Source organism: Trachurus japonicus, chromosome 6 (assembly GCF_045865225.1).
Source record: "Trachurus japonicus isolate A0001 chromosome 6, Traja_1.0".
Lineage (NCBI taxonomy): Eukaryota > Metazoa > Chordata > Actinopteri > Carangiformes > Carangidae > Trachurus > Trachurus japonicus.
In genome coordinates this window covers 25,822,257-25,847,768 of record NC_140912.1, presented here as the reverse complement: position 1 = coordinate 25,847,768, position 25,512 = coordinate 25,822,257, and the positions used below count along the sequence as shown (strand labels likewise).

General features: G+C 43.1%; 2 protein-coding genes across 4 annotated transcripts in view; both read left to right on the top strand.

Moving 5' to 3' along the window:
- LOC146986264 (UPF0606 protein KIAA1549-like) overlaps positions 1–13,263 on the top strand; it is a 38,891-nt gene extending 25,628 nt beyond the window's left edge. Inside the window, exons 13-24 of one of the 3 annotated variants that reach the window (XM_085780018.1) lie at positions 95–330; positions 1,238–1,347; positions 2,333–2,347; positions 2,757–2,962; positions 3,663–3,892; positions 3,982–4,126; positions 5,205–5,531; positions 7,620–7,672; positions 8,471–8,619; positions 9,431–9,585; positions 10,560–10,812; positions 10,851–10,993. In XM_085780018.1, coding sequence (XP_085636144.1) covers positions 95–330; positions 1,238–1,347; positions 2,333–2,347; positions 2,757–2,962; positions 3,663–3,892; positions 3,982–4,126; positions 5,205–5,531; positions 7,620–7,672; positions 8,471–8,619; positions 9,431–9,585; positions 10,560–10,805 — 1,872 coding nt within the window. In that variant the 3' untranslated portion in view covers positions 10,806–10,812; positions 10,851–10,993. Of the gene's footprint in view, positions 1–94; positions 331–1,237; positions 1,375–2,332; positions 2,348–2,756; positions 2,963–3,662; positions 3,893–3,981; positions 4,127–5,204; positions 5,532–7,619; positions 7,673–8,470; positions 8,620–9,430; positions 9,586–10,559 lie in introns of all 3 variants that reach the window. The other 2 variants (XM_085780019.1, XM_085780020.1) reach the window with 2 other exon arrangements.
- Positions 13,264–14,926: 1,663 nt separating this feature from the next.
- mical3a (microtubule associated monooxygenase, calponin and LIM domain containing 3a) overlaps positions 14,927–25,512 on the top strand; it is a 96,071-nt gene continuing 85,485 nt past the window's right edge. The window contains exon 1 of the mRNA XM_085780005.1: positions 14,927–15,222. The gene's annotated coding sequence lies outside the window, so the exon portion shown is untranslated. The remainder of the gene's footprint in view (positions 15,223–25,512) is intronic.

The following is a 25,512-nucleotide window of genomic DNA, read 5'->3' as shown; positions in this document are numbered from 1 at the left end:
CTCATTTCTGCTTTATATGTTTCCGTCTTTCTTTCCATTCCCTGTTCATAAAACTGTGTTCCTCCTCCCTTTTCTTTTCCTTTCCTCTCCTCAGCTACAGGCTCCCAGTGTGAAAGGCTTCGACTTTGCCAAGCTGCACCTTGGCCAGCAGAGCAAGGATGATGTCATGGTGATTCAGGAGCCCGTCCCGCCAGGGTCTGGCCCCGGGCCCCTCCCCGTGTCCATTAAAGATGGCCTCAGTCCATCGGAGAACGGGGAGATCCCCACTCCGATGTCCAAAAACTCTGCCTCATCCACCAAGGCCTCCCGCAGCGGCCGGAGACGAGAAAGGTCAGTGCTGCTGATGGGGCAGGGCAGGAGGAGAAACTGAGTCAGAAAAACTGGTTGGTCCAATTAAATATTAAGAAAAGGCTAGATTGAATTACATATAGGTCATTCTGTCAAAGGTTACATAACAAAAAAAATATCAGAAAGATCAGACAGAGGCCCTGAATAAGCCTAAGCAGCCTATGTTCTTGTAGTGTTGTACTCTCTTATAAGTCACCAGATCACTAATTTCTTTAATCCTCCAAATGGTCAAAGCATTTAATGTGTTAAAGCCTCCACTCTAGACAGAGATTAAGATGTTTATTCAGATGTTTAACAGATTGTGTGTTTTTTACCCCATCCTTCTGATTTCCCACTCACTTCAGCTGGGACAGTCGGTCAACCAGACTAAAAGCTTTTGACAGAACCCCTGATCTATTATTGATGCATTAGACAGTCAGGGATGCTCTTGCAGACTGTTTGTGTACAGTATATGGACTTAGACCACATTTTTTATTTTCATTGTTTGCAGGTTTTATTAACTAAGGTGCTGGTTTTGACTTGAATATGTTCAGTATGACCAACATCTCCCTCTAAACTACTTAGTAGACTATATTACCAACACAGTTGCACAGTGGTCGCTGCTCAATGCTTTTTATGAACTTGTGAGGGGATATTTGTGTTTTTCTTCACTTTATAATCAGCCAGAACAAATTAAATGGAATTCCAATAACATTTTTTAGTAAAATACTTTTCCATTTTAGCTCTTTAAGCTTCAAATCACATTATCATTTCTTAGAAGACTCTCCCCAGCTTTTATCCTCCTGGAAAAGCACTGTTGTCGATTATGCATGGCATTTCAGCATGTTAGTATGTTCTTGGGTTTCTATTATTCATGCAAGTGTGTGCGTGTGTGTGTGTGTGTTTTCAGGATCTCGCCTTCAGACGGTGACTCTGTGGTAAGTGACCGTTCCAGTGAGCGGGAATCCACGGAGGAGAACCTGAGAGCCCATGGCACGCCCAGCGACAGCAAGCAGACCCGTAAGCTCCCCATCAATGTTTTAAATGGCAAGTGGCCTCGGCAACACTCTCATCACTCCTCCAAACACAGAGAACGAACACAAGGAGGGAGGGGGGGTGCAGTTTGAAACCAAAGGGATTGAGCATATAGATAAAGAAAAAAGGGAGCTGAACTCAAGCTGGCAAGGTTTGATTGAAAGGGCCCAGACTGAGAGCCAGAGACGGTGGGAAAAAGTGCAGCGTCACCCCGAGCAAGTGACACAAAGACAGAGGGAGCTGGTCAGGGTAAGAGAAACACCTGGTAGGAGCTCGATTCGGTGGTCGAAAAAAAAGTCACCCAGAGAGGAAGGAATGAGCCGGGAATAGGAGGGAGAGGGGGGGAGAAAAAAAATCGCTGAAGTTACTCCATGTGACAGCTTGTTGATAGATTCAAGCCTGCAGTGCCACTCAGAGACTACGCGCTGGAGCCAGACGCAGTCAGGCACACAGACTTCAGCCTGACGCACCCACAGAGGAATGGGCTCTGTTTTGTTAATGATAAACCTCTGCCTGAGAGATTTATACACATCCTACCCCCCCCCACACACCCCACCCCACCCCCCACACCCCGCCACAATGTTTCGAAGTAGATCGTATAGTATATGAGACACACACACTTGTCGTTATGTAATGAACCATCTCTCTCTTTCTGTTCTCTGTGGCTTTGTGTTTTGATCACAGGGTTTTTCTGCTCATCAGAAGCAGCTCCTTTTGTTTCAGAGCAGGACACAAGCTTTTATCCATTTTGGAAAATGTATCTGCCTAAATAACTTTTATCTCTCTCGCCTTTCCCTCTGTCTCTGCACTCCTTTCATTTACTTTTCTAAAAATGACACTCATGGTGACTGGTCTTCAATTCACTGGGCTTTTTTTGTATTCTTATTCTTAACTTATAGTTAATACGGTGCTTTGATTTGGTTTCCTTCATCTCAATCAAACTCACTTTCCTTTCTATTGTGGTTTGCAGGAAAGAATAGAATTGGTAAGAGTTTGTTCACTTTCCGTTTGTCTCTCTGTAGACCTCAGGCTTGACCCGTAGCAGCTGTGTCTGTGTGTAGTCTGTCTGTTTCTGTGGTAGCTTTGTGTTCGGTTTGTTCTCACCATCCATCACTGTCTGCTGAGCTGTCACTCACAACGTAGAAACAATCCCCTTCACAAACAAAGGGAAAATCCGTTGTTTGACGGGAAGTTGGTAATAGAAATCCTTGTCCATTTTCATGTTACCACCCGAAACATTTATTCCACATTTTATAGTCATGCCAGTCAAAGGTAAATCAGAGAAGATTCACGCTCTGTTGTCGCTTGTGTCGTCTCATTAGCAGTTAGACGTCTAGCAACTCCACTCCTGAGTTATGTCCTCTGTTTTCATACTTGTTTTCCTCCTTCCTCAGGTCCTCCACCTATGAACGGCACAAATGAACATCTGTCCTCAGCGTCCATCTTTGAACATGTCGATCGGATGTCTCGCGCCACCGATGCGAGCAGGAGGCTGCCCAACAAAGTCCAGCTTATTGCCATGCAGCCCATGCCGGTCCCACCGCTGCACAGCCCGCCCGTCAATGGCAAACTGACAGACACCAACCAAATTAACAAAGAGGTTTGTTCTTTCCTGGACTTTTTTAGAACGCGTCTCGTCTCATCTGTTTTGTCAAGGGCGCCAAAAACTGAATCAGATGCTGACAAAGTTGTTAAATCTTCTTCTTTATTACCTAAAAATACTTTTGAGGACAAATTTTCCAAATTACTTTTTAAGATATACATTAAAGGGATAGTTCAACATTTTGGCCCAATTGGCCCATTGCCATAATCCCTATAGTCATAGCAGTAGGTTCGTTACCTTTAATTGTCGGTGCAAGCTATTTTTAGAACGGTGGAGCAACTCCAACTCCAAAACGCTCTGGTGGACAAGTTGTGACCTGCACATTCACCACGCTATGAGATAATAACGGAACGTTACGAGACGGAGTTGTTTTCAGGGTAAATACATAGACTGCTTGCTGAAAAACTGCCCCTGAAGGCAACGCGCATCAGCGGTATTGCATGAATTTACCTCTAAAACAACTCTGAGCTCTGAGTTCTAAAAAAAAGCTTGCACCGACAAATAAAGGTAACGAACCTACTGCTATGACTATAAGGATGGCAATGGGCCAATTTGCCAAAATGTTGAACTATCCCTTTAACTCTCTGACACTGCTATAGGTTTTCGTTATTAATTACAAGTAGGTAAAGTGTGTGCGTGTGATTTCTACATGCAGTATTTTAGGCAAGTTTTTCTAACAGTGTATTTTTCCCTTCAGATCCAGGTAGCACTGAGGCACAAGTCGGAAATCGAGCACCACCGTAACAAGATCCGTCTGCGAGCCAAGAGAAAAGGCCACTACGACTTCCCCGCCATGGATGACGTCACCAGTGGCCTCGCAGACATGAAGGACCAGGATCGTATCTATCAGAAAGCACAGATACAGATAGATAAGATCCTGGATCCAGACACTCAGATGCCCTCAATCTTCATGGAATCAAAGAAAAGGTTAATGGTCTAATAGGTCAAAGCTCCTGGGTTGGTATCGTGGTTATTTTCTCCATAATATAATAAACATTTCTCGATTTGATTCTCAGTGGTCGAGGGAGGCGCTCTCCGAAACAGAGGATGAAGGACCAGCTGAACGGAGGCATGATGGATGCAGACAAAGACCACCTGATCACTGACGACAGTGACGCTGCCTACAGGAAGTGTCCCGGCGTCAACAACGTGGCCTACGTGGTGAGTGGTGCAGAAGAATCACAACATCTCATCTAAAATCCATCCGATACATACAATAAGACCTGCAACAGGGTATCCGCGGGGTCTTGAAAAGTATTAAAAGGTGATAAATCAATTTTGGGAAAATTAAGACCCTTAAAAAGTATTAAAAAGTATTTTCACGACTTTATAAAGTCTTGAATTTTGAAGGTATCTTTTTCCTGAAATGTCCAAGTTTGAGTCCTAAAAAACATTGTGAAAGTGTGTGAATTTATTCGTTTAATTAAAAAACAAAGCGCACTCGGGCGGAAATTCAGAGGGACAAAGTACGCTCTGGCGCTCCCAGTGCATATTACAAACGCACCATATGTCACATGACGCCCCCAGCCTGTTTTGAATTCTGTTGTATCATAGTGGTCTACAGTATAGTCTTTATCACAAACTAAATCTGTTACGTTAAAAGTATCACTGATGTAAATGGTTACAGCTTGAAGTGGCGGTGACGGATTAAAAAATATTGAGAAGGTCTTGAAAAAGTCTTAGAAAGGTAGGCAAGGCAAGGCAAGGCATCTTTATTTATATAGCGCATTTCATACCAAGGCAACTCAATGTGCTTTACATAAAGACAAAACATTTTTTTTAAAAGAGAAGCATAAAACAGAATAAAAACAAACACAAAAAAGAGTTAAAAGCAAGAGCAAATAAAAGAAAATAGATACAGTTTTAAGTTCTTAAAAAGAGCTCAGCTATAAGCACGTGAAAAGAGAAATGTTTTTTTTTTTAAGTGCTCACAGTTGGGGCTGATTTCAGTTCTGCTGGTAGTTTGTTTCCGTGCAGCATCACAGCTAAATGCTGCTTCACCATGTCTGGTTTGAACTTTGTGCTCTACTATCTGACCTGAGTCAGTAGATCTCAGAGCTCTACTGGGTTTATACTCTACTAACATGTCATTCATGTATTCCTAAACCATTCAGTGATTTGTAAACCAGTAGCAGAACTTTAAAATCTATTCTGTAGCTGACTGGGAGCCAGTGTTGAAATTAACTTCAATATTCCTGTATGTACTCTGTGTAAGTAATTATTTTTGTGCTTATCCCAGTCGGACCCAGACCAAGGCCCAGGATCCCCGCACAGGAGCCCCTCCCCCACCGACGACGTCTTCCTGGGTCCTGCTTCTTCTCCGCCGGGTCACGCCCCTCCCCCGCCCCCCTACATGCCCCCTCAGCCCTCCATTGAGGAGGCGCGGCAGCAGATGCACTCCCTGCTGGACGACGCCTTTGCCCTCGTGTCGCCCACCTCTCAGAGCAGCACCGCAGGAATCACTCTCCCTGGGGTCGGCAGCAACCCCCCCCCTGCCTCCAGCCCCCCAGGCCGGGGCCCCAGACCTTGGGGTCCCTCCTACCAAGGTCTCGGCCCTTTCCCTGGTGTAAGTAGCAATCCCTGGCATTTCAATCTATTTATGGGATGCTTTTGATAGAGCATTAACCGTCATCCTGCTTTTTATGTTGCACTGTGGAAGAAACAAATAGTTCTCCCTGGCATCAAATCTTTTGGTAGTTTAAAGGGATAGTTCAACATTCGGGCAAATTGGCCCATTGCCATATTCCCTATAGTCTTAGGAGTAGGTTCGTTACCTTTAGTTGTTGGTGCAAGCTATTTTTAGAACGGCGGAGCAGAGCCGTGAGCTGCTCAGAGCTACGCTACGAAGGCTCATGGGATTTCTTGGTTTCCCTCATCAAACTCATCAAATACACAATCCAACAACTCAAACGCTCTGGTGGACAAGTTGTGACCTGCACATTCACCACGCTATGAGATGATAATGGAACGTTACCAGACAGAGTTGTTTTAGAGGGAAATTCATGCAAAACCGCTGATGCACGCTCCCGTCGGGGGCAGTTTTTCGGCAAGCAGTCTCTGCATTTACCTCCAAAACAATTCAGTCTCGTAACTTTTCGTTATTATCTCATAGCGTGGTGAGTGTGCAGGTCACAACTTGTCCACCAGAGCGTTTTGGAGTTCTGAAAATACTGACAATTAAAGATAACAACTCCTATGACTATAGGGATTATGGTAATGGGCGAATTTGCCAAAATGTTGCACTATCCCTTTAAGATCCGGTAAACTGTATTCTGTCTTGAATCTGTTAATTTTAAAGGTCATTTTATGTTACGACTGACCAACAGAGGCAGGATCCCTGTTGAATTGTGTAACAGCCACACTGCACAGGAAACGGGCGCATGTCAAATCCCTTGTATTCACTATCTCACTATCTCCTTTCTAAAGGTTTTTTTTTAGTTCGTTCCCAGCATGAAGCCTATAGCTTGGAGTTTAATCGTGTCCTCTTAGCAAACTAATCAGTTAAGTATTCCTCCATCTGTCGCCCCCACAGAGCTGCGACCTTACAACCCCCGTCAGCTATCTACATCTCCTAAGACTCTGCAGTAATGTACCCTGCATATGCTCGATCTGCATTAGCTCCTGTCACTATGGGCTGGTTTCACAGAACATGCCGTTGTCAACGTGCTCTGAAGAAAGATTGAACACCAAACTCAGTTTTCATCACAGTTGTACAGTATATATTATGTTATATTTACACTGCGTTATGTATAACACACTTTGTCGAGAGACATAGGAGAAGTTATCTTTAGCATTGAACAGGCTTTGAAATTCCCATTGACGGGTGGTGAGTTGAGCTAAAATTGTATAAATGTTTTCAGTACCCATGGGTATTATATGAGAAGGGGGAAAGTTATGACTTGCTTAGAAATGGAAGAGCTTTATATTAGTGGTACAGGAAACTGTAAAGATTGTTGCCCACTAAATCACTCAGATTAGATTAGCAGTGAGGCCTACATATGCTGTCAGCATTATGACTAAAACAACCATGCATTCCACACTCTCAATGGAAAAGTAGCAGCACAGCAAACAGAAACTATGGTAACATTGTGTTGTGTCATGGTACTACAAAACCTATTCCTATTTTGTCTATAGCTTAATTATCACTATGCTAATTTAATAATTTAAATGCATTTTACAGCTGTAAAACTGCATTAAGTACTGTCCTGTCCCTAATATGCCCCAACTGGCTTTCACCCGCTGACAGAGAGAGAGAGACAGAGCAGTAACACGGAGCAGTGGAGCCATGAAAAGTTATTTGCTGGTTCTGCTTTTTCAGGTTCGGTGCTTTATCATGCTGTAAAAGTTGAGCAGTTAAAAAAAAGGAGGATATCCAACACAACTAAAGAAACAAATTAGCATAGCTTGGCCCACTTTCAAGATATGCTGTAAATAACAATAGGAATAGTGCTGCTTTGCTTTCACAAGGGATATCGATAAATATAATATTTTATTCTGCTACATCTTGATATACTGTGGTATGAATTGTATTTGTAAGCTGATAATTCCTGAGAAGCACAAACGCAATTGATATCTGCTCTTTATGTTTTGTCATTAATGCCTTTTATTCACTTGTGTCTAAGCTCCATGTGTCCTTTTTTTGCCGCCCTTACAGAGATTCACGGAGCTGGGCATGTCCCCCGCGCCAGTTCAAGGCCTGACACCGAGGTCAGTAGAGCAGTCTGAAAATTGAGTATTCATGTCTAAATAAATTAATAATATCCTCATTTGACTTTCACCTCTTCATAAACCAGAGCGATTTCTTATTGATCAGTGAGTGCAGCCTGATTTCCACCACTTCACCAGCGGTGATGTTTTCCTTCAGGTGCAGCCAGCGCATTGCGCCTCATGAATAATGAAGGACGCATCATCTTTATTTTATTGGTTTAATGGATCAGGTCCAAGCAGTGGTCTCTTAACTGGGTCCAAAAAGACCAGCGAGGCACCTCTACACGCACAGACATTCATAACACAGATTCTCACACTCTGCAGGCACACAGCCCAAAATATAAACAGCTTTTCTTTTTTTTTATATGAAGTTCATTCATTTTCTGGAGAGCTGAGCAGCCAAAGGACACGTACTGTACTGTAACTGTATTTGTGCTTGAGCAACTTATCACAAGTGGAAATATGATCCCAGTGGAAATAAAACAGTCAGCAGCTGTCAAACACATTGTTATATATAAAGTGCTTGTGAATTGTGAAGCTTTATACACAACACAGCTTATCTGTAAATCTGAAGGTTGACATGCATGGAAATTTGCATTCATTTTACAATATAAGGTTAGCCTAACCACAAAGTAGCGTGATTGGTCTCTAGCATCAGCACATTTCTGTAGAAAATACTGGACATGGACTGTATTTTCCCTCAGTTGACATTTTACAGACTGAGAAAAAAAAACCTTTTAAATGTTTTTTTATTGAATATTAAGTAAGTGAATGAAAATGAATGTGTTTGTGTTTCAGGCAAGGCCTTGGCTCTAGTTTCCTGCCACCAGGAGAAACAGCAGGGCACGGCGAGCAGCTCCAGCCAGACAGCCTGTACTCCAGCAGGGGCCTGTACGCCGATGAGCTCCCCTCATCCGCCAGACCACGACCGGTGGGGGGGACAACAGGTACGGCAGAACAAGACTGCACACACACACACAAGCTCATGCAGATATTATCCATCCCACTATCTCATGGCTTTATTTAAGTATGGAGCATTTTAGATTAAAAACACACATCTATAATTATCACTATTCTAATAATTTATTTTAACTTTTGGACCTCTGACACTGTCATAAGAATAAGGAACCACCTTGGTGATAGGTTCTCTGTTCATGCTGTTTCTCTTTTCTTGCCTTTTGCTGTTTTGTTTTTTTTACTCAGATATGGAACAAAAGAATTTAAAGCTTTTAATAAGAAAAATTCTGTAAGTGTGTTTAAGTATGTAAAGCTTGAAACATCAATAAACACATTTGTTCCCCCCAAAAAACAAAAAGAATCACACACATCTAAAGCATGAACATTTGAGGTTTGGTTGGAAACGACTCCTTACAGAGTGTTTTTGTCTGTGGACATTATTTTAGATCTCGTCTGGATGTGGGCCACTGCACTATTTCTTTAACACAGACACACACACACACACACCTTCACCCATAAACCCGTCACACTGAAAGAGCCTTGTCTTTGTCTTGAATTATTAAAGGAGCTGGCGTGATGCTGCTGCAATCATGTGACTTGGACTAATAGAAATGGATTCTGGCGTTTCTCATACAGAGTGCAGCTCAGCTAAGAGCGCTTTGCAAACACTGTAGAGATTGCATCAAAGTGAGATTGCATCAAGAGGGGCCACTGAGGATTGAGTGTTAGGCACCGTACTGTAGCTCTGATGTGGCGTGTGTATGTGTGTGTGTGTGTGTGTGTGTATTTGTGTGTGTGTAGGCGCCCAGCTCCATCATCTGACCCAGGTGGGATTGTCCAGCCGGATGAATGGTTACCCAGCGGGGGTCCGGCCCGCTCCGGGCCAGAACGGAGGCATCGGCTGGAACCACTACCACGACGACAACTTCTCCAGGGTCCAGCCTGAAAAAGATGCAGTGAGTGAATCACAGGTTTATTCATTTCAGATTCATTAAACCTGAAATGAAATGAGGTGCAATTGTGAAACTTTTAACTTTTCTATTGCCAACGGGGACTTTTCCTTTGAAAGATCTCCCTCCTGTTTTTTTAAACCCTCCTGTTGTCCTTCTGGGTGAAATTGACCCACTCTGTTCCCTTCCTCCATCCTTCCTTCTTTCATTCCTTCCTTTCTCCCTTCTTTCCTTCCTTCCTTTCTCCCTTCTTTCCACAATCCTTTTCCCGTCCTTCCTTCCTTCTTTCCTTCCTTCTTTCCTTCCTTCTTTCCTTCCTTCCGTCCTTCCTTCCTTCCTTCGTCTGTCCCTCTGCTTCCTTCCTTGACCTAATCTGTTCCTTCCCTCCATTTTTCTTTCCTTCCTTTTTCACTTCCTTCAGTCCTTCCTTCCTTTGTTCCCTTCGTCCTTACTTCTTCTTCTTCCTTGACCCAATCTGTTCCCTCCCTCCATCTATCGTACCTTCCTTTTTCTCTTCCTTCTTTCCTCCCATCTCTCACTTCGTCCTTTCTTCCTTCCCTTCGTCCTTCTTTCCTTCCTTCCTTCCTTCCTTCTTTCCCTTCGTCCTTCCTGCCTGCCTGCCTTCCTTCCTTCTTTCCCTTTGTCCTTCCTGCCTGCCTTCCTTCCTTCCTTTTTTCCCTTTTGTCCTTGCTTTCTTCTTTCCCTTTGTCCTTCTTGCCTTCCTTTCTTCCTTCCCTTTGTCCTTCTTTCCTTCCCTTCGTCCTTCTTTCCTTCCCTTCATCCTTCCTTCCTTCTTTCTCTTTGTCCTTCCTTCCTTGACCCAGGAGGACAACAGGAGGGTTAATAATGCAGAAAAATGTTCGACCGCTTTTTTTCCTTCTACTTTATCATGTCTCTACACCTTTTTCCTCCACGTTCCTCATTTTTATCCTCCTCCTCTCCCTCTTTTTCTTCTCTTTTCCTGTCTTTCCTGCCTTCAGTTCCTGGACTGTCCTCCTGACTACTCCTCCCCCTCTATCTTCCAGATGCCTAGAAGTGGTATCAGGGAGCCCACGGCGCCCCCGGCCCACATAGATCCCCCCGTGGTGGGCTATCTGTCATCAGCCCCGCCGCCCCTGGATACGTCGCCTCCGACCCACTCCTCCGCCTCCCTGATCAAGGCCATCAGGGAGGAGCTGTTGCGTCTCTCCCAGAAACAGGCAGCTTTGCCCAGCTACCACAGCTGAAGCCCCCCTACCCCCACCACCACCACCACTACGACCACCACCGACCCCCCTCGGCCTCCAGTCTGTAGCTCTAACCAGTCATGCCACTGACCCTGCCTGCCTGCTTTCGCCTAATCTTGACAATGCTTCCCATGGAAGTCCCTGAGGGTGTACAGCAGAGAGATAAGTCCTGCTAAAAGTGAAGTGAAAAACACAACAGTGACAATGTGATGGTCGATACAGAATCGGATTAGCAAACCAGAGACAGTGTTACGAAATAAATAACGCATAACAATGTGAACTGAACAGAATAATGTTGGACCTTTTTTGGACTGAGATGAAGGGACACGTGTGGACTCGTCCTGCCTGTGTTTCTGTCCTGCACCTCGCTCTGTGTGCGTGTGTGTACGTGCGGAGGATCCTGGGAAGGATCGTAGCCGAGTTTTTGGCCACCGTGGATCCACACGTTGGACGTTTTTTTGCTGCATTTACTTCAGACTCAGTATTCATTCTGTGATTCCATGATTTCATTCTCATGCTGCCTTCACTTACCAGATATAAACCCCCCACATGACATGTAATTTTCAAAGACATTTTCTTACTTTTACCCTACCATTACAGGTGTTTGGTTGTTGTTTTTTCCATTACAAGGCCCTTAAAAAAAACCTTTTTATGACCATCAGGTGCTACTCAGTGTTTTCTGCCATGATGAGCCATGCTATGCCTTGACACTGTGATGTAGTTCACCTGACCCCGTCTCTACTGTACGAGGCTACAGTAAGGTCCAAGTTCACAGCCAGCAAGCTAGTTCAGATAGGACGCACAAAAGGGGGGGCATCCATAGAGACTAACAACCCTCATAAACACCCACCTCTTCTCCTTCTTTTCTTACTTAACTGCAGTAGCACAGTTAGTCTGAGTTGATATTTGTTGACTTAACACTACATGATAATTGCTTTTTCACGTTCAAGTCCCATCTTGCACCTTGTTTTGTTTTTAATTTTTTTTTTGTATTTAGCAGCTAACAGACAGAAAAATGGCCTTGAAACGAATAAATCTTCCAACATGACTCCAGAGGCAGGCAAAATGTGTTACAAATCCTAAGCGAATAACAACAACAACAGTATGTACTTGACAATGATGTACAGTTATAGTGCTGTATGTACTCAGTATTTTTTTTGGCTGTAATCGATGCACTGTATGCAGACTACTTGGTACAGCTCAGGTCTTTCAAAATAAGAGATTGCTAATGGACAAATCAAGCGAAAAGACAAAAGTTTTTGAGAGAGATCGTGTGGACGAACTGTTAATGAGGGAAAGTCACAGAGACCAGTATTCTGTTTTAACACTATCCTGTATTATTGACTATATACTGAATCACCATCTCTATTTCATGCAGTATTTAAAAGTTTGCTTTGCCTTTTTTTTCCGATAGCACAGGAAGGAGAAACGTGTACTGTATTTTGCTGTCACTAATGATTAACTTCAACCGGTCATTTTTTATGTGCTTTCTAAATTCTTCTCTGGATTGACCTTGCCTCATGTAATAATGTTTCACCTTAAATGTCTATTATTAGTCATTGTACTGGTTGGAAATCATTCTAGGTTACCTGTTGTTGTTTTGTTTTTTTTTGGACATGAACCCCTCTCCCCTCCCTTTTACCCCATCCCTGATATTTTTGTGATGTTTTGGGGCCTGGAGTTATATTTTATTTAAATGAAATAAAAGAGGAAATTATGGAATTTAAAGGCAGGACCTTGAACATATGTTTTTTGGGGGTGTGTTGCCAGTATTACGTGGAGGATTATCAATCTTTTATGACACACACAACACCAACTTTTTTTTGGCAGTGAGCTGAAAACGTACCACAGATGTTTCCTGAGCGTTCTTCACCCATCTTCTCTTGTTCTCCGTAATGTGACGTGCCTTCTGGACTCACCTGAACAGATTGAGTATATGAGGCTTCGCACAGTTGAATCTCTGTGTGTGTATGAGTTTGTATGTGTGTGTCCTACTTTCACTGCCATTCACTCTGTGATCACCAGCTCTAACATGCAACAATCGCTCCAGATCCACAGCAGTCCTAAATATTCTGTCATGGCTGCCGATGTGGGAGCTGAAATTTTGCGTAACATCCAGTTGATCAAACGCAGTTCAGATTCTGGTTGTGCATTTTTTTTCACCTCAGTGTTTCATGTCTTGTTAGCAATCTCACACTGTTTGCCTCCATCTGCTGGCTCTGTACTGTAACAACAGCCCATCTACTACATGTGCCCATCCTCAGTTGCTTTTTGTTTTGAATTTAAAAAAAAAACTTAGTTGTTATTTTTCATCTATTTCTATCTGTTGTATGTTGTAAAAAGACAATCTGTTGGCGGGCCCAACTTTTCCATTTTTGATTGATGTTGCATGTTTAATTATTGTATTTCTTTTGTTTGTTTTTTGCGCATGCTGTTCCAAACTTACTGAAATACAAAAAAGAAACGTTTGTGTGAATTTCAAGTACTTGTATTTTTTTATTCATTCACTTTCATCATCAGTTTTGTTTGCGAGTGGACTCACTTGACACACATTCATGTCATCTCATGTCCTTAAATTGCATACTCACGGTGTGTTGCACTTACCAAAAACAACCAGAGGGTGGCAGCACGTTTCAAGAAAACCAGCTCCACTTCAGTCACAACAACAAAGACTGCTCCCTTGCTGCAGATGATGTAACCAGTTCCCATGGATGTTTTATAGGCGTCTCTGCAAGGAGGCCGTTTTATTAGCCCTTCACTTTTAAATGGGGGATTTATGAATGCGTCAAATAATAATGGGAGGAGGAGGAGGAGAAGGTGTCATTTTAAAAATCCCTCTGACAATACAGTCTGTGACAGCTGATTCCACTTTGATCTCTTCTTAATTAGGTGTCTTTTTCTTATAAGTTGAGTATAACAGACAGTGACAGTTGATATAAATGCTAACCAGGCAGCATTTCCTTCATACAGTAACTAATAATTGAATTTCCGTCAACCACTGTGATCGGCTGGCTGCGAGTCTGTTGTTGTGGGTTCACTCTTTTCTCCTTGTGGCGGAGGAGAACTTCCTGCTCATGTATCGAGTTCTGTCTCATCCCATCAGACGGCGCTCCCCCCCCCTCTTAATCCCATCACAGGATCTAAAGCTACTGAGTGATGCAGCTAAACACTCAGCAAATCTCCTGACCTCCCTCTACAGTACAGCAGGGTTGGACCAGTGCACAAGTCAGCAGGTATATTACCACACACTGCACAGTGCACACACATACACGTCGCTGCACAGTTTGTGTTCATAATATACAGCTGCCAGACTGGGAAATAATAATAAATGATCTGGCGTTTAGTATTTAAACGGCGAGACTGGTTGTTTATTCAGGTGATCACTTCCTGAGTCTCCTTGGCTCTGATCTGCTGCCAGTCCTAAGCTATTTAACTCTGGTCTCTCTCTCACTCTGTGACACCGTGTCAGACTCCAGCAGGAGATTACACTGCAACTAGACTGGTTATTTATTTAGCATGTTTTTGTTTTCCTCTGTTTAGTTTCTGCCCATAATATAAGCAAATCAGTTAAAAATCCAAGTGATTATCTTTTATATCTACAGTATAAGTCCAGGATTTATAACTCTCACCATACCAGAGATATCTTGTGTCTGTCCTTTTTTTTCTGCTACAGTCCAGTATCTTTGTCTCATTCTCTCTATTTCTTGTTCCCTGCAGAGCTGACGATCGCCCCGTCCCATCTCGTCCCGTCTGGCTGCTCCCTCTGGCCCTCCTTGTGGGGTCTACTCCTCCACGGACCACATCCCTCCCTCCCTCCCTCCCTCCCAACAGTAATCCCGTCTGTGTGTTGTCCCAGTCCAGCTCAGCTCTGCTCGGCTCGGCTCAGCTCGCTGACTCCAGCCCCGGCGGCCGGCCTAGCCCAGCGTATAACACAACAAGAGCACACCCAGGAGTTAATCTGGATCATGACGGTAATTACTGCCCGTGTGTCCAGTCTGTGGGAGGGAGGGAGGGAGGGAGGGAGGGAGGGTGGTGGTGGTATGAGGAGGGGAGCAGTCACTCCACCAAGGGAGGATTCAAACAGGCAGTTCTGCCCACTGACCTTGGAGAAAACTGCCAGGGAGGGAGGGAGGGAGGAGGAGAGACAGAGAGGGAGGCAGAGCAGATCCAGGCATTAGCATACTGACAGAGTTCCAGCACTGCAGATTTCTCTCTCACTCTCTCTCTTTCTGTGTGTGTGTGTGTGTCTTCAAGCGCCCTCTCGCTTTTTAGTCTGCCGGTGAAAGACAGAGAGACAAGCGGAGCAGCAGCAGGGAGGAGGAGGAGGCCAAGTGTGAAACAAATCCTTTGACGGATGACGAGGAAAGAGGATATCTTGTCTTTTCACTGATCCCGGCAGAGAATTCAGAAGCAACTTGTGAGTAGCACGGCAATCAGCTGCACATTCATGAAGTGTGTGTGTGTGTGTGTGTGTGTGTGTTTGTGTTGTGTTTCTATATGGCAGTCACTGTAATGAGAGTCACATCTCAGGAATGTGGGATGCAATAGGAAACTGTTTCTCCACCACAGGCAGGTATCTTCTGGTAACCAAGGTGTGTGTGTGTGTTTGTTTGTTTTCTCCTGGGGAGGTGTTTACTCTGTGTGTGTGCGCATGTGTGCGCATTTGTGTGTGTGTTTGTGTGTACTTTGTCAGCAAAGCACGTGTAGTTCCTCCAGCTGTCTGTCAAAAACAGACATTCCTGTGGTGTGAATCCTTCGACGGCAGCATCCTTCACAGCTGTTGCAGTGGTGTTTCTTGTGGGAGGAGGAGGAGGTGGTCTTCCTCCTTCTCCTCCTCCTCCTCCTCCATGTTTACCAGCATTTTTCTTTTTTTAAATTACGCAACGCTCTGCTCTGCTCTGCTCTGCTTTGCTGCGCTGCTACACAGCATCAGAGTTTGTGGCTGTGAATCAGTGGCAGGCAGCAGCAGGATTGGTTGGCTGACAGAGACACTGCAGCATCCAGGCATCTTCTGCAGTGTGGAGCTCAGAGCCGACCGCCACCGCCGCCGCCGAGGGATGTCACTGTTTTCACCCTCGCAGTCTCACTTGTGTACATGTGTGTGTATGTGTGTGTGTGTGTGTGTGTGTGTGAAGGTTTGAGCTGTACCCAGACACCTCATACAGTATATCTCACTCTCTATCATCTACTCCTCTCTTTTTCTGCGGCTGTCACTGCAGCTCTTTTTGTTGTTGTTGTTGTCTAAAAACAACCCCCACCCCTCACTTTATCATCTCCACTCCTGCTCCACCACACTGCAAAAAACTCAACATCTTACCAAGAATATTTGTCTTATTTCTAGTCAAAATGTTGTTTCTAGTCAAAACAAATCAAATTATACTCAAAATAAGATTCATCACATAAAAATTAGCTTGTTTTTAGACACTTTTTACTTCTTTCAAACATATTTTCACTTGAAATAAGTAGAACAATCTGATAGTGGAGCAAGTTTTTCTTTCTTATTACAAGCACAAAAGACATGCTTTCACTGGCAGATTTTTCTACTTATTTCTAGTGAAAATTTGTTTGAAACAAGTGAAAATGATCTAAAAACAAGTAAATTTTGAAGTGATGTGTCTTATTTTAAGTGGATTAGTTTTGACTAGAAATTATACATTTTGACAAGAAATAAGACAAATATTCTTGTTTTGTTGTATTGTTGTTGTATTCTTTTTGCAGTGCGGCCCTCCCTGTGTGCAGCTTGTCTTTGCTCCGTCATTGGGTCAGTTTCTCTCTCTCTCTGTCTTGACGTTGCCATCAGGAAACACAACAACATCTAGAAGAGGGGGAGTCGAGGGCACTGAGACCTTGACTTCCGGGCTGGAGGTGCAACAAACAACAAAAGTCTTGTGAGGAAAAGGTGACATATTCGCGAGCGGGCATGGACCCCCAGCGTGGTCTGTTTTCATAACAGATGAATAAGCAGCTGTGGGAAATAAGGGCGAAGGTTAAAGGAGGATGAAGAAAAAAATACAATGTGGTTTTTTTTTTTCCTTTTTCCCAGTGCCAGTGGCGAGTGCTGCCCTACTTACTGCTGCATGACACAGAACTATATTTTCTCTTTACTTAGTTAAAACCAGAAGCAGCTGCCTTGAATTCCACCATAGCACTTCTCTGCCGTGTCAGGTCAGGTAACCACGGCGGCTTACCAACAGATTTGTCCACCTCTTCTTGTCGCCACTGGGATGATCGCTGTCCTCAAGGTCACAGTGCAGGTTATCTCCATCTCCCTCCCTCCCTCTCTTCCTCCCTCTCTTCCTCGCTCTGCCTCTCCACGGTCAGCTCTACTGTATCAGAAGATACAGCTGGATATTGTGTAGCTGAGTAGGAGGCAGCGCTCATGTGATGTTCACGGGGGGTGGGTGGGGTGGGGCGGAGGTGAATAGCTGTCATTCATAAGAGGGTTGCCCGTTTGCTCGGCAGCTGCCCTCTGCTCTGACTTCAGATGCTGATCTGGCCCGTCAGCTGCTGCCGAGGCCTCTCTCCCACAGACACACTGTTGTCCCGCTCCGCCGCAAGAGGTTGACACATTAAACATGTTTATTGTAGGGCCGCAACTAATGATTATTTTCATTATCGATTAATCTGTTGATTATTTAAACGATTAATCGATAAGTTGTTTGGTCAATAAAATGTTGAAAATGTTGAAAAATATCAATCAGTGTTTCCCAAACCACAAGATGACGTCCTCAAAGTTCTTGTTTCGTCCACAAACCGAAGAGAGACTCAGTTTGTTGTCATAAAGGAACAAAATAAACCAGAAATATTCACATTTAAGAAGCTGAAATCAGAGAATTTGGACTTTTCTTCTTAAAAAACTACTCAAACCGATTATTAGATTATCAAAATAGTTGACGATTGATTTAATAATCGATTCTTGTGCGATTAATCGATTAGGTGTTGCAGCTCTAGTTTATTGTGCTTGATAAGAGGCGTGGTTGAGTGACAAATTATTGGATTATCTCCATTTAATTGATGGGAACATGGACTGTTGTAGTGTGGCAATGCAGAAAGCTGCACTGAATTTGTAAAATCAGAGCTTGAAGTTGAAGTTAAGTTTCTTTTTTTGTGGAGCTATGTAGGGTAAAGGTCATCTAGTACTGTCACCTTTTTCCAATCTCAGCCCAGTGGTTTAATTCCACCTTAAAGCAAGACAGATGCATCATCTTATGTGAAGTCAGTGCACCAGTAGTATACAGCCCAGTGGCGGTGGTGGTAACTTAATAAAGCCGCCCAGTGCAGTGGGCTATGCCACAGCTGATCCTCTGACAGCGTTAATCCCTGTTGGCAGACACTGGATCTCTCTGCACTGCTGTCTTACACACTATAGCCTCTGGTCATTTACAGGAGAGTCAGCAGCAGCAGCAGCAGCAGCAGCAGCAGCAGCAGAATGCAGCTCTGGCAGGACTGGCCAGATGACTTGTAACGTGAGTGAGCACATGAGTGAGCGAGGGTTGGGTGTCTGCAGGCACTGTGCACTGTAAAGCCACCAGAAGTGCAGACTGAGGGTAGTTACAGAACCGTAAAGATGGAGCAGTGGTGAAATCATATGGACTTTTTTATGTCTGTTTGGGTAAGTTAGGCTTTCCTTGTACACAGACTGTTTACTTTAACATTTTGAAGAGCTTCAGAAATGTTGTTTTTGGTTGTGAACAGTCCGGACGATAATGATCAGATAATCCTGTTAAGCTATTTTTCCCTAATAGCTTTGTTTTGGTCAGCAGATGGACGCTGCAGGGGTGTGTTTTGTCTGGTCTGACTGGCCTTTTGTAGATCATGGTTGACTGCACAACTAACCTGCACACTTTTTTTTTTTTTCTTTATCACAAATGTAATTAGTCTCTGAGTCCATGTTCTAAAAAAAACTGCTGCTTTTGTTGGAGATTTCCTTCACTTGGCTGCTTGTGGGAGTAGATGGAAGGAATTTGTACCGTCGGATCATAAAGTATCATTATTGTGATCCCTGCAGACCTGATTGTGGATGTGGACACACTGTGACTAAACATTGCTCTATAAATAATCACATCTATGGAGCAACCACAGGCTCCAAAAACATTTTGGGCACAGTTGCCATGAAACACATCTGGGAATTTACTTTGAAAAAGGTAATGGGAAATATTCTTATAAATATTCTCAGCATCTCTCTGCATCTTCTATCAAGGCCTCAGACAACTCGCCGCCCATTATATAAATAAATGTGCTATAGCCATAACGGAACGGAGACTCTCCTCCTGATCTGAGGAGGATTATCTGGGGTCTGTGCATCGTTTATGAAAAATCAATCGAGCTGAGTAGTTTGTTACTGGCAGAGCCTTCGCTGGAAGCAGACATCAGCAAATTACAGTGTGCTGCGTTCAGCTGAAGGACCGCAAGGTTAAATAAGACAGAGAGGAAATCTGAGAGCCTTTAAATCTTTGATATTAGGTTTTTTTCCATTGCCTAGCCAGCCCAGTTTCAACACATTTGTCCACATTTATCATTTGTTTATGCTGGATTTGTCTCATTGGTATAAATCAACTCCCACCACCCCCAACAGATCTTGTTTCAAAATGCTTTGATTTTGGATTTGAGCCCAACTGAACTTCTTGAGTTTCCTTCTGGTATCTGGCTAACACACAAAAAAAAAAAGTTCTTGAAGCTGTCGGCAGCTATAAAGCTGTGGTTGAGACCACCTCGGTCGACTTCATGAATTTAGCAACCAAAAACTTCTGTGGTTTCCATGCACAGCTCTCCGAAACTCTTGTGTTTGTACTTATTTACATACATGAATGTTAAATCATAAATAGATATTACTAACAAATTGCACGGGAAATACACAGAATAGCCGAGTTTTGATCTCTTTGGTTTCAGTGTTTATTTACACTGCAGACAACTGTCAACACTGAGACAACCAAACTAATGTCCGTCAGCTCATCGGACATTATTGTTCCCATGCCCTCCCCTCCACTAAGGGAGTTATGGCTCCTTTTTACAGGACGTGAGAGTTATTGCTCCACTTTCATCTTTAAGCACGTATGAGTGTTGTTAAGTCTGTGGAGACTTGACACCTGATGAGGACGGACATGATGAAGGACAAGAAGACCTTTATACAACTGAGTTACACACATGACTACTAGAAACGTTTAACTCCAAGAACATTACATATGAGCCCTAAATGATAATGTTAAAAATACAAGTGAATGTTGTATGTATCTGTTTTCTGTTTAGATACACACGCAACAGCCTCAGAAACACGTTTGATACGATGCTGATTTAGTACAATGACACGCATGTAAAAACGGTTAACCGTGACGTGACTTCATGCAATGCCTCATGCGAGAGCGATCGAGCTTGTCAGTAAACAACGTTAATAACGTCTGGAAACAGAAACACCCCACGCCTTTTGGGGGTTTGCGATGTTTCTAATCGACAGACACATCTGCTGTAGTTTAGATCACAGCCGCGAATGTTGAGATTCATGGTTCCGATAGATCCACCCTCAGATGTGCCGTCTTCTTCTGCCCACATGTCCTTTGTTTACACCTCAGCACACTGTGCTCTGTGGGTGACAAGAAGCTCAGATGGTACAAACATATCCAAAGGGCAACTTGTAGTCCAAAGTTTTTCCAATACCTACAACTGTACCCAGGGTGGTTTCTGCATCCCTATAACCTACAAGCAGCTGTTTCTATGACAGTAAATCCCAACCTAACCGAGCACCTATAGTCACCGCCATACATAGATGACAAGACTACGGTACATTTGTTCTGATCTGCTACAGGCTTTTCTTTATCTACAGTATGTAGGGAGTACATTTGGCTGGCAACCAAGACTTTATGCAATGCAAAAGTTGTTGGAGAACAAAATAGAGCTATAAGGAGATTGCATTTTGGGGATATAGTTTCGCCTGGTGCCCGAAACATGACTCCAAAAGAATGCTAGTTTTTCTGTATCTGCTGGATAGGAAAACAGCTGCATTAGCCATGCCAACTTTAATCAGTGATGTCAATGTCATGTTTACATAAATGGCTAAAAAGAAATTACTCACTTAAAGGGATAGTTCAACATTTTGGCAAATTGGCCCATTGCCATAATCCCTATAGTTTTAGCAGTAGGTGCGTTACCTTTAATTGTCGGTGCAAGATATTTTTAGAACGGCGGAGCAGAGCTGCGAGCTGCTCAGAGCTACGCTACGGAGGCTCATGGGATTTCTTGGTTTCCCTCATCAAACTCAAATACACAATCCAACAACTCCAAAACGCTCTGGTGGACAAGTTGTGACCTGCACATTCACCACGCTATGAGATAATAACAGAACGTTACCAGACAGAGTTGTTTTCGAGGCAAATGCAGAGACTGCTTGATGAAAAACTGCCCCTGACAGGAACGCGCATCAGCGGTTTTGCATGAATTTACCTCAAAAACAACTCCTACTACTAAAACTATAGGGATTATGGCAATGGGCCAATTTGCCAAAATGGTTAACTATCCCTTTAAAAACATCTTGCCTCAAAAACATCAATCCTACTTTCAGATATTTCCTGCTGTAGAAAAGTGAAGGTGTGTATGTAACAGCATGTGTGACTGCATACGTATTACCGCACATGTGCGCAGGTGTATGCACATGTGTGTGTGTGTGTGCAGGTGTGTGTGTGTGAAGTGGGCCAGCAGGAAGCAAAGATCAGAGGCGGTCGGGGCAGAGAGGCAGAAAACAGGATATGGCAACGTTGAACTTTGAGAGGAGCTGAAGGAGCTGAAGTTACACGCCTCAACACATCTACAGGCCGGGGGGGCAGTTGGCATGGGGTCAGACACAGGGTCAGGTGTTCAGAAATAGATGCACAACACATACGCACATAACCATCATGTCCACACACACACGCACACATGCACAGAGGGAGGGCAGAGAGTCCAAACTGGACGTAGGCTTTAAGAGCAGCTGTCTCCTTGGTTCTTCTTCCCAATCCCACCCGGATCAGCTTTCAGACAGGCGGGGTGTGTCAGTCACACTGGGGTCACCCGGAGGTAGAAAGAGTGTTTCATAATTGTGTATTTGATGAATGTGAATGTGAATTTGAGTTCATTAAAACAACAACTACAACTTACAGGGTTGTATTTTTCATTAGGGAATTTGTTATCGCATATGATTTCATTCACTGACGTCCTTGTTGCTTTTTGAAAAAAACTGTTAATTTATTTCTTAGTTTCTCAGTTTATTCCATATTCAGGAAAGAAAGGTACACAAAAAGCCTAATGCAAAAATGTGTAAGCTAACTTTCATGGGCTACGATGTTTTTAACACATCAGTTTGTGTCATAGTTTGTTGTGAACTATGATATCAGTCACATGGCCCCACCCACACCAGTCAATGGGGAAGCTTAGCATCACATGAAGTCATCGCATATCCATAACAGCCACATAAGCGAGCAATCAGTAAAATACTCCTGTCAACAGAAAAAGAAAAGATGACATAGTTTGTCGAAGTTATATTTGTTGACTGTCCTTGCATGCGAGCCCAAGAAAACCTTGAGTGTTTTCAAAATGACTTTATGAGAACAAGAAGAGAAATGAAGTCATTTGTAAAATTTTATCTAACTGCCTTCAAATATTTATCACTACTGTGACATTTTATCCAAATAAATCACATCTTATTTTTCGCTGACACACTTTTCACATCTTGGATGGGGCTTCTTCATCACAACACTGCTAAACAAACACTCCTGTAACCTGGTAACCAGTTGACACAAGGGACTGGTGGGCCTGTGCTCGTGTAGCAGTGCTGTCGTAAAAATCTAGACCATACAGTACAGATGTGGAGTCCCAGCTGGATTAAACGCAGACTTTTTTTTTTTTCTGACTGGGTGGGGATTCCAGCTGGGCACTCATGCAAGTTCAACACCCGAGACAGACGCAGAGAGCTGAGCGTGAGCAGCCCTCAGCGGGGGAGAGAACAGGAGGGATTGTGTGCAAAGAGTAATGTTCATGCCATTTTCATAATCCACATCTCTGTGCCTCCTTGAACCGGTTGAGCTCCGGCCAACCTGCCACATGGATTGTGGGAATCTTCTTTGCCCCAGATGTATTTTGTGTAAAGCCCTATTGAGTGTGGTTGGGTACGATGGGTGTGGTTGAGCTCTATTTTATTCTTGCCTTCAGTGATTTTTTTTTTTTTTTCCCCAGCTAGGGGAGAGAAAGGGAGTTCATTTCAGGCCACAGCACAACGGCACAGCCATCAGCACCAGAGGGACAATCTTACCTGTTGTTGCTTGTCAGTGCTTAAACTTAAAGGGATAGTTCAATGATTTGGCAAATTGGACCATTGCCATAGTCCCTAGTGGTAGGTTTGTTACCTTTAATTGTCGGTGCAAGCTATTTTTAGAACGGCGGAGCAGAGCCGCGAGCTGCTCAGAGCTACACTACGTGGCTATTGGCTAATGGGATTTCTTGGTTTCCCTCATCAAACTCATCAAATACACAATCCAACAACTCCAAAACACTGTGGACAAATTGTGACCTGCACATTCACCACGCTATGAGACAATAACGGAAGGTTACAAGACAGAGTTGTTTTAGAGGTAAATTCATGCAAAACCACTAATGCGCGTTTCCGTTGGGGGCAGTTTTTCAGCAAGCAGTCTCTGCATTTACCTCTAAAACTAAACTAAATAGCTTGCACCGACAGATAAAGGTAACAGACCTACTGCTAAGACTATATGGATTATGGCAATGGACCAATTTGCCAAAATGTTGAACTATCCCTTTAAACTAAAGTTTCTCAGCCCTATTTTATGTGAAAGCTATTACACATTAAAAAAAAACAGGACTGACACTTATGTCGCCACAGATCTCATGTGAACAGCCGCACTGAGACGAGCTGGTGACAGCGCCAATGTCCGAAAACGCACTGTTACCACAGCAACCTGTCAAATCACACCACAGCGAGGCTGAACTACAGGATTTGGAGTTACCCAAGTTGCTGCTCCACACCCTCACTGGATGGGAAAATTATGGGATGCCTGCTCAGTCTGAAATGAGTGTTGTTTCTTTGGGTGACATGAGGTTGATATACAAGACGTATAGCCTACTGCACATTGTAATTATGTTATTTTTCATTCATTCTAGCCGCATGCCAACACAGTGTCTGTATGATAGATGAAGTATAATCAGTCCAACTGAATGGAAAGCTCTTAAAATTATGTCATTCAAGTTTTTTTTACAGACTGACGTGTGCAGTAAATGTCCAATGGGATCACTCTTTTTCTCCGTGTTCAGGTGGAGTGTTTTAAAGAGGTGATAATAACCTTTCTTTTTCGTCCCGTTAATGAAAAGCTGTGTGAGATGAAGAGGGGAACGAGGGAGAGAAAACAAAGACATGAGGTCACAGATCAGAGCTGATGTCAGGATGAAAGCTGCAAGCCAAATGTGATTCATATACGCAAACTCTCTCACACACACAGGCATTCAAGGTCTTGTAAAACACAGCCCTTAATTAAACACAACTTCATAACCCAGGAGGGAAACTGCTAAGGCTTGACATAGCAGCGGACGGATGCCAATATGTCCATGTACCCTAAAAAGAGTATATTTTGTAAACCCATTTGGCAAATGAATGATTGTCTCTGAGTTTACCCTCCACTTTGATGGTTATTTTCAATGACATATATTGATCTATTTTTGCTTCAATCAAAAAAAGGAGCCATTTATAAGTTCTGCTTTTGACACATAGCCTAGCTTGTATTAGCATTACCTATTAGTTAGGCTACTTACCAATTTTGCCAAGAGCGCTGTTCATCGTTGGTGCAAGAGGCTATGCTTCTTTATGTAACTTCAATGAAAGAAAAAAAAGTGAAAGTGAAATACAAACAACACTTCCCTTCATTGGAAGCCACTTGTTGACTTGATGAAATTTGAACAATGTGGTTTGGTGAGAAAGCAGCGTTCAATATGAATGTTGGCAAATGTAGCATCACAAAATGTACAAAAAGCTCCTTGATTATTTGCCAACATCACTAAAGTATGGTAATAAAAAAAAAGCAGCTGGTAAGAAGCCTTAACAAAAGTTAAATTACACCTGATTTATCGTTGTTCTCTTTTGTAATAGCTATAAATAATTGCGAAACCTGATTCCATTTATCAATCATGCAGCAGTTAAACCATGACAGAGAACCCTGGTAGCCCACTGAACCTAACATAAGTAGTACGAACACAGTAACATCTCCACAACTGTAAAAATAAATCTGCTTTTGACTGTAGCTAATAGAAATTGTAAGATACCATTCAGTCAAACATTTCAGCTTCAACCTTCAAAGACTATTCAAGATGACTATGGCTCATCATTTGCTTTACATTGAAGTAAACAATCATTCCAGAAGAGAGAGTATCATATATTTAAATTGCATTCATCTTAACTTAGGTAATTTTTGGATGAAAGTCTCCGTTCTTTTATGAAGCCTAATTACTCCAGCATCTGGAAAGTATTCTTCTTTCAAACACATTTCCACAGAAATGCTGTTTGACGGAGATGTATTACAATATAACAAGAAGATTACTGAAAGTTGATAGCAGTAAGAAGTCTTTTTTTATTTCTATGAATCATTTTTTGAATTATCCTCTTTCTTGTGAGGATGAACAGACTTATGCTCTGAGAGTGAAATGAAAATAAAGAAACCTGACATGGGTATATAGTATT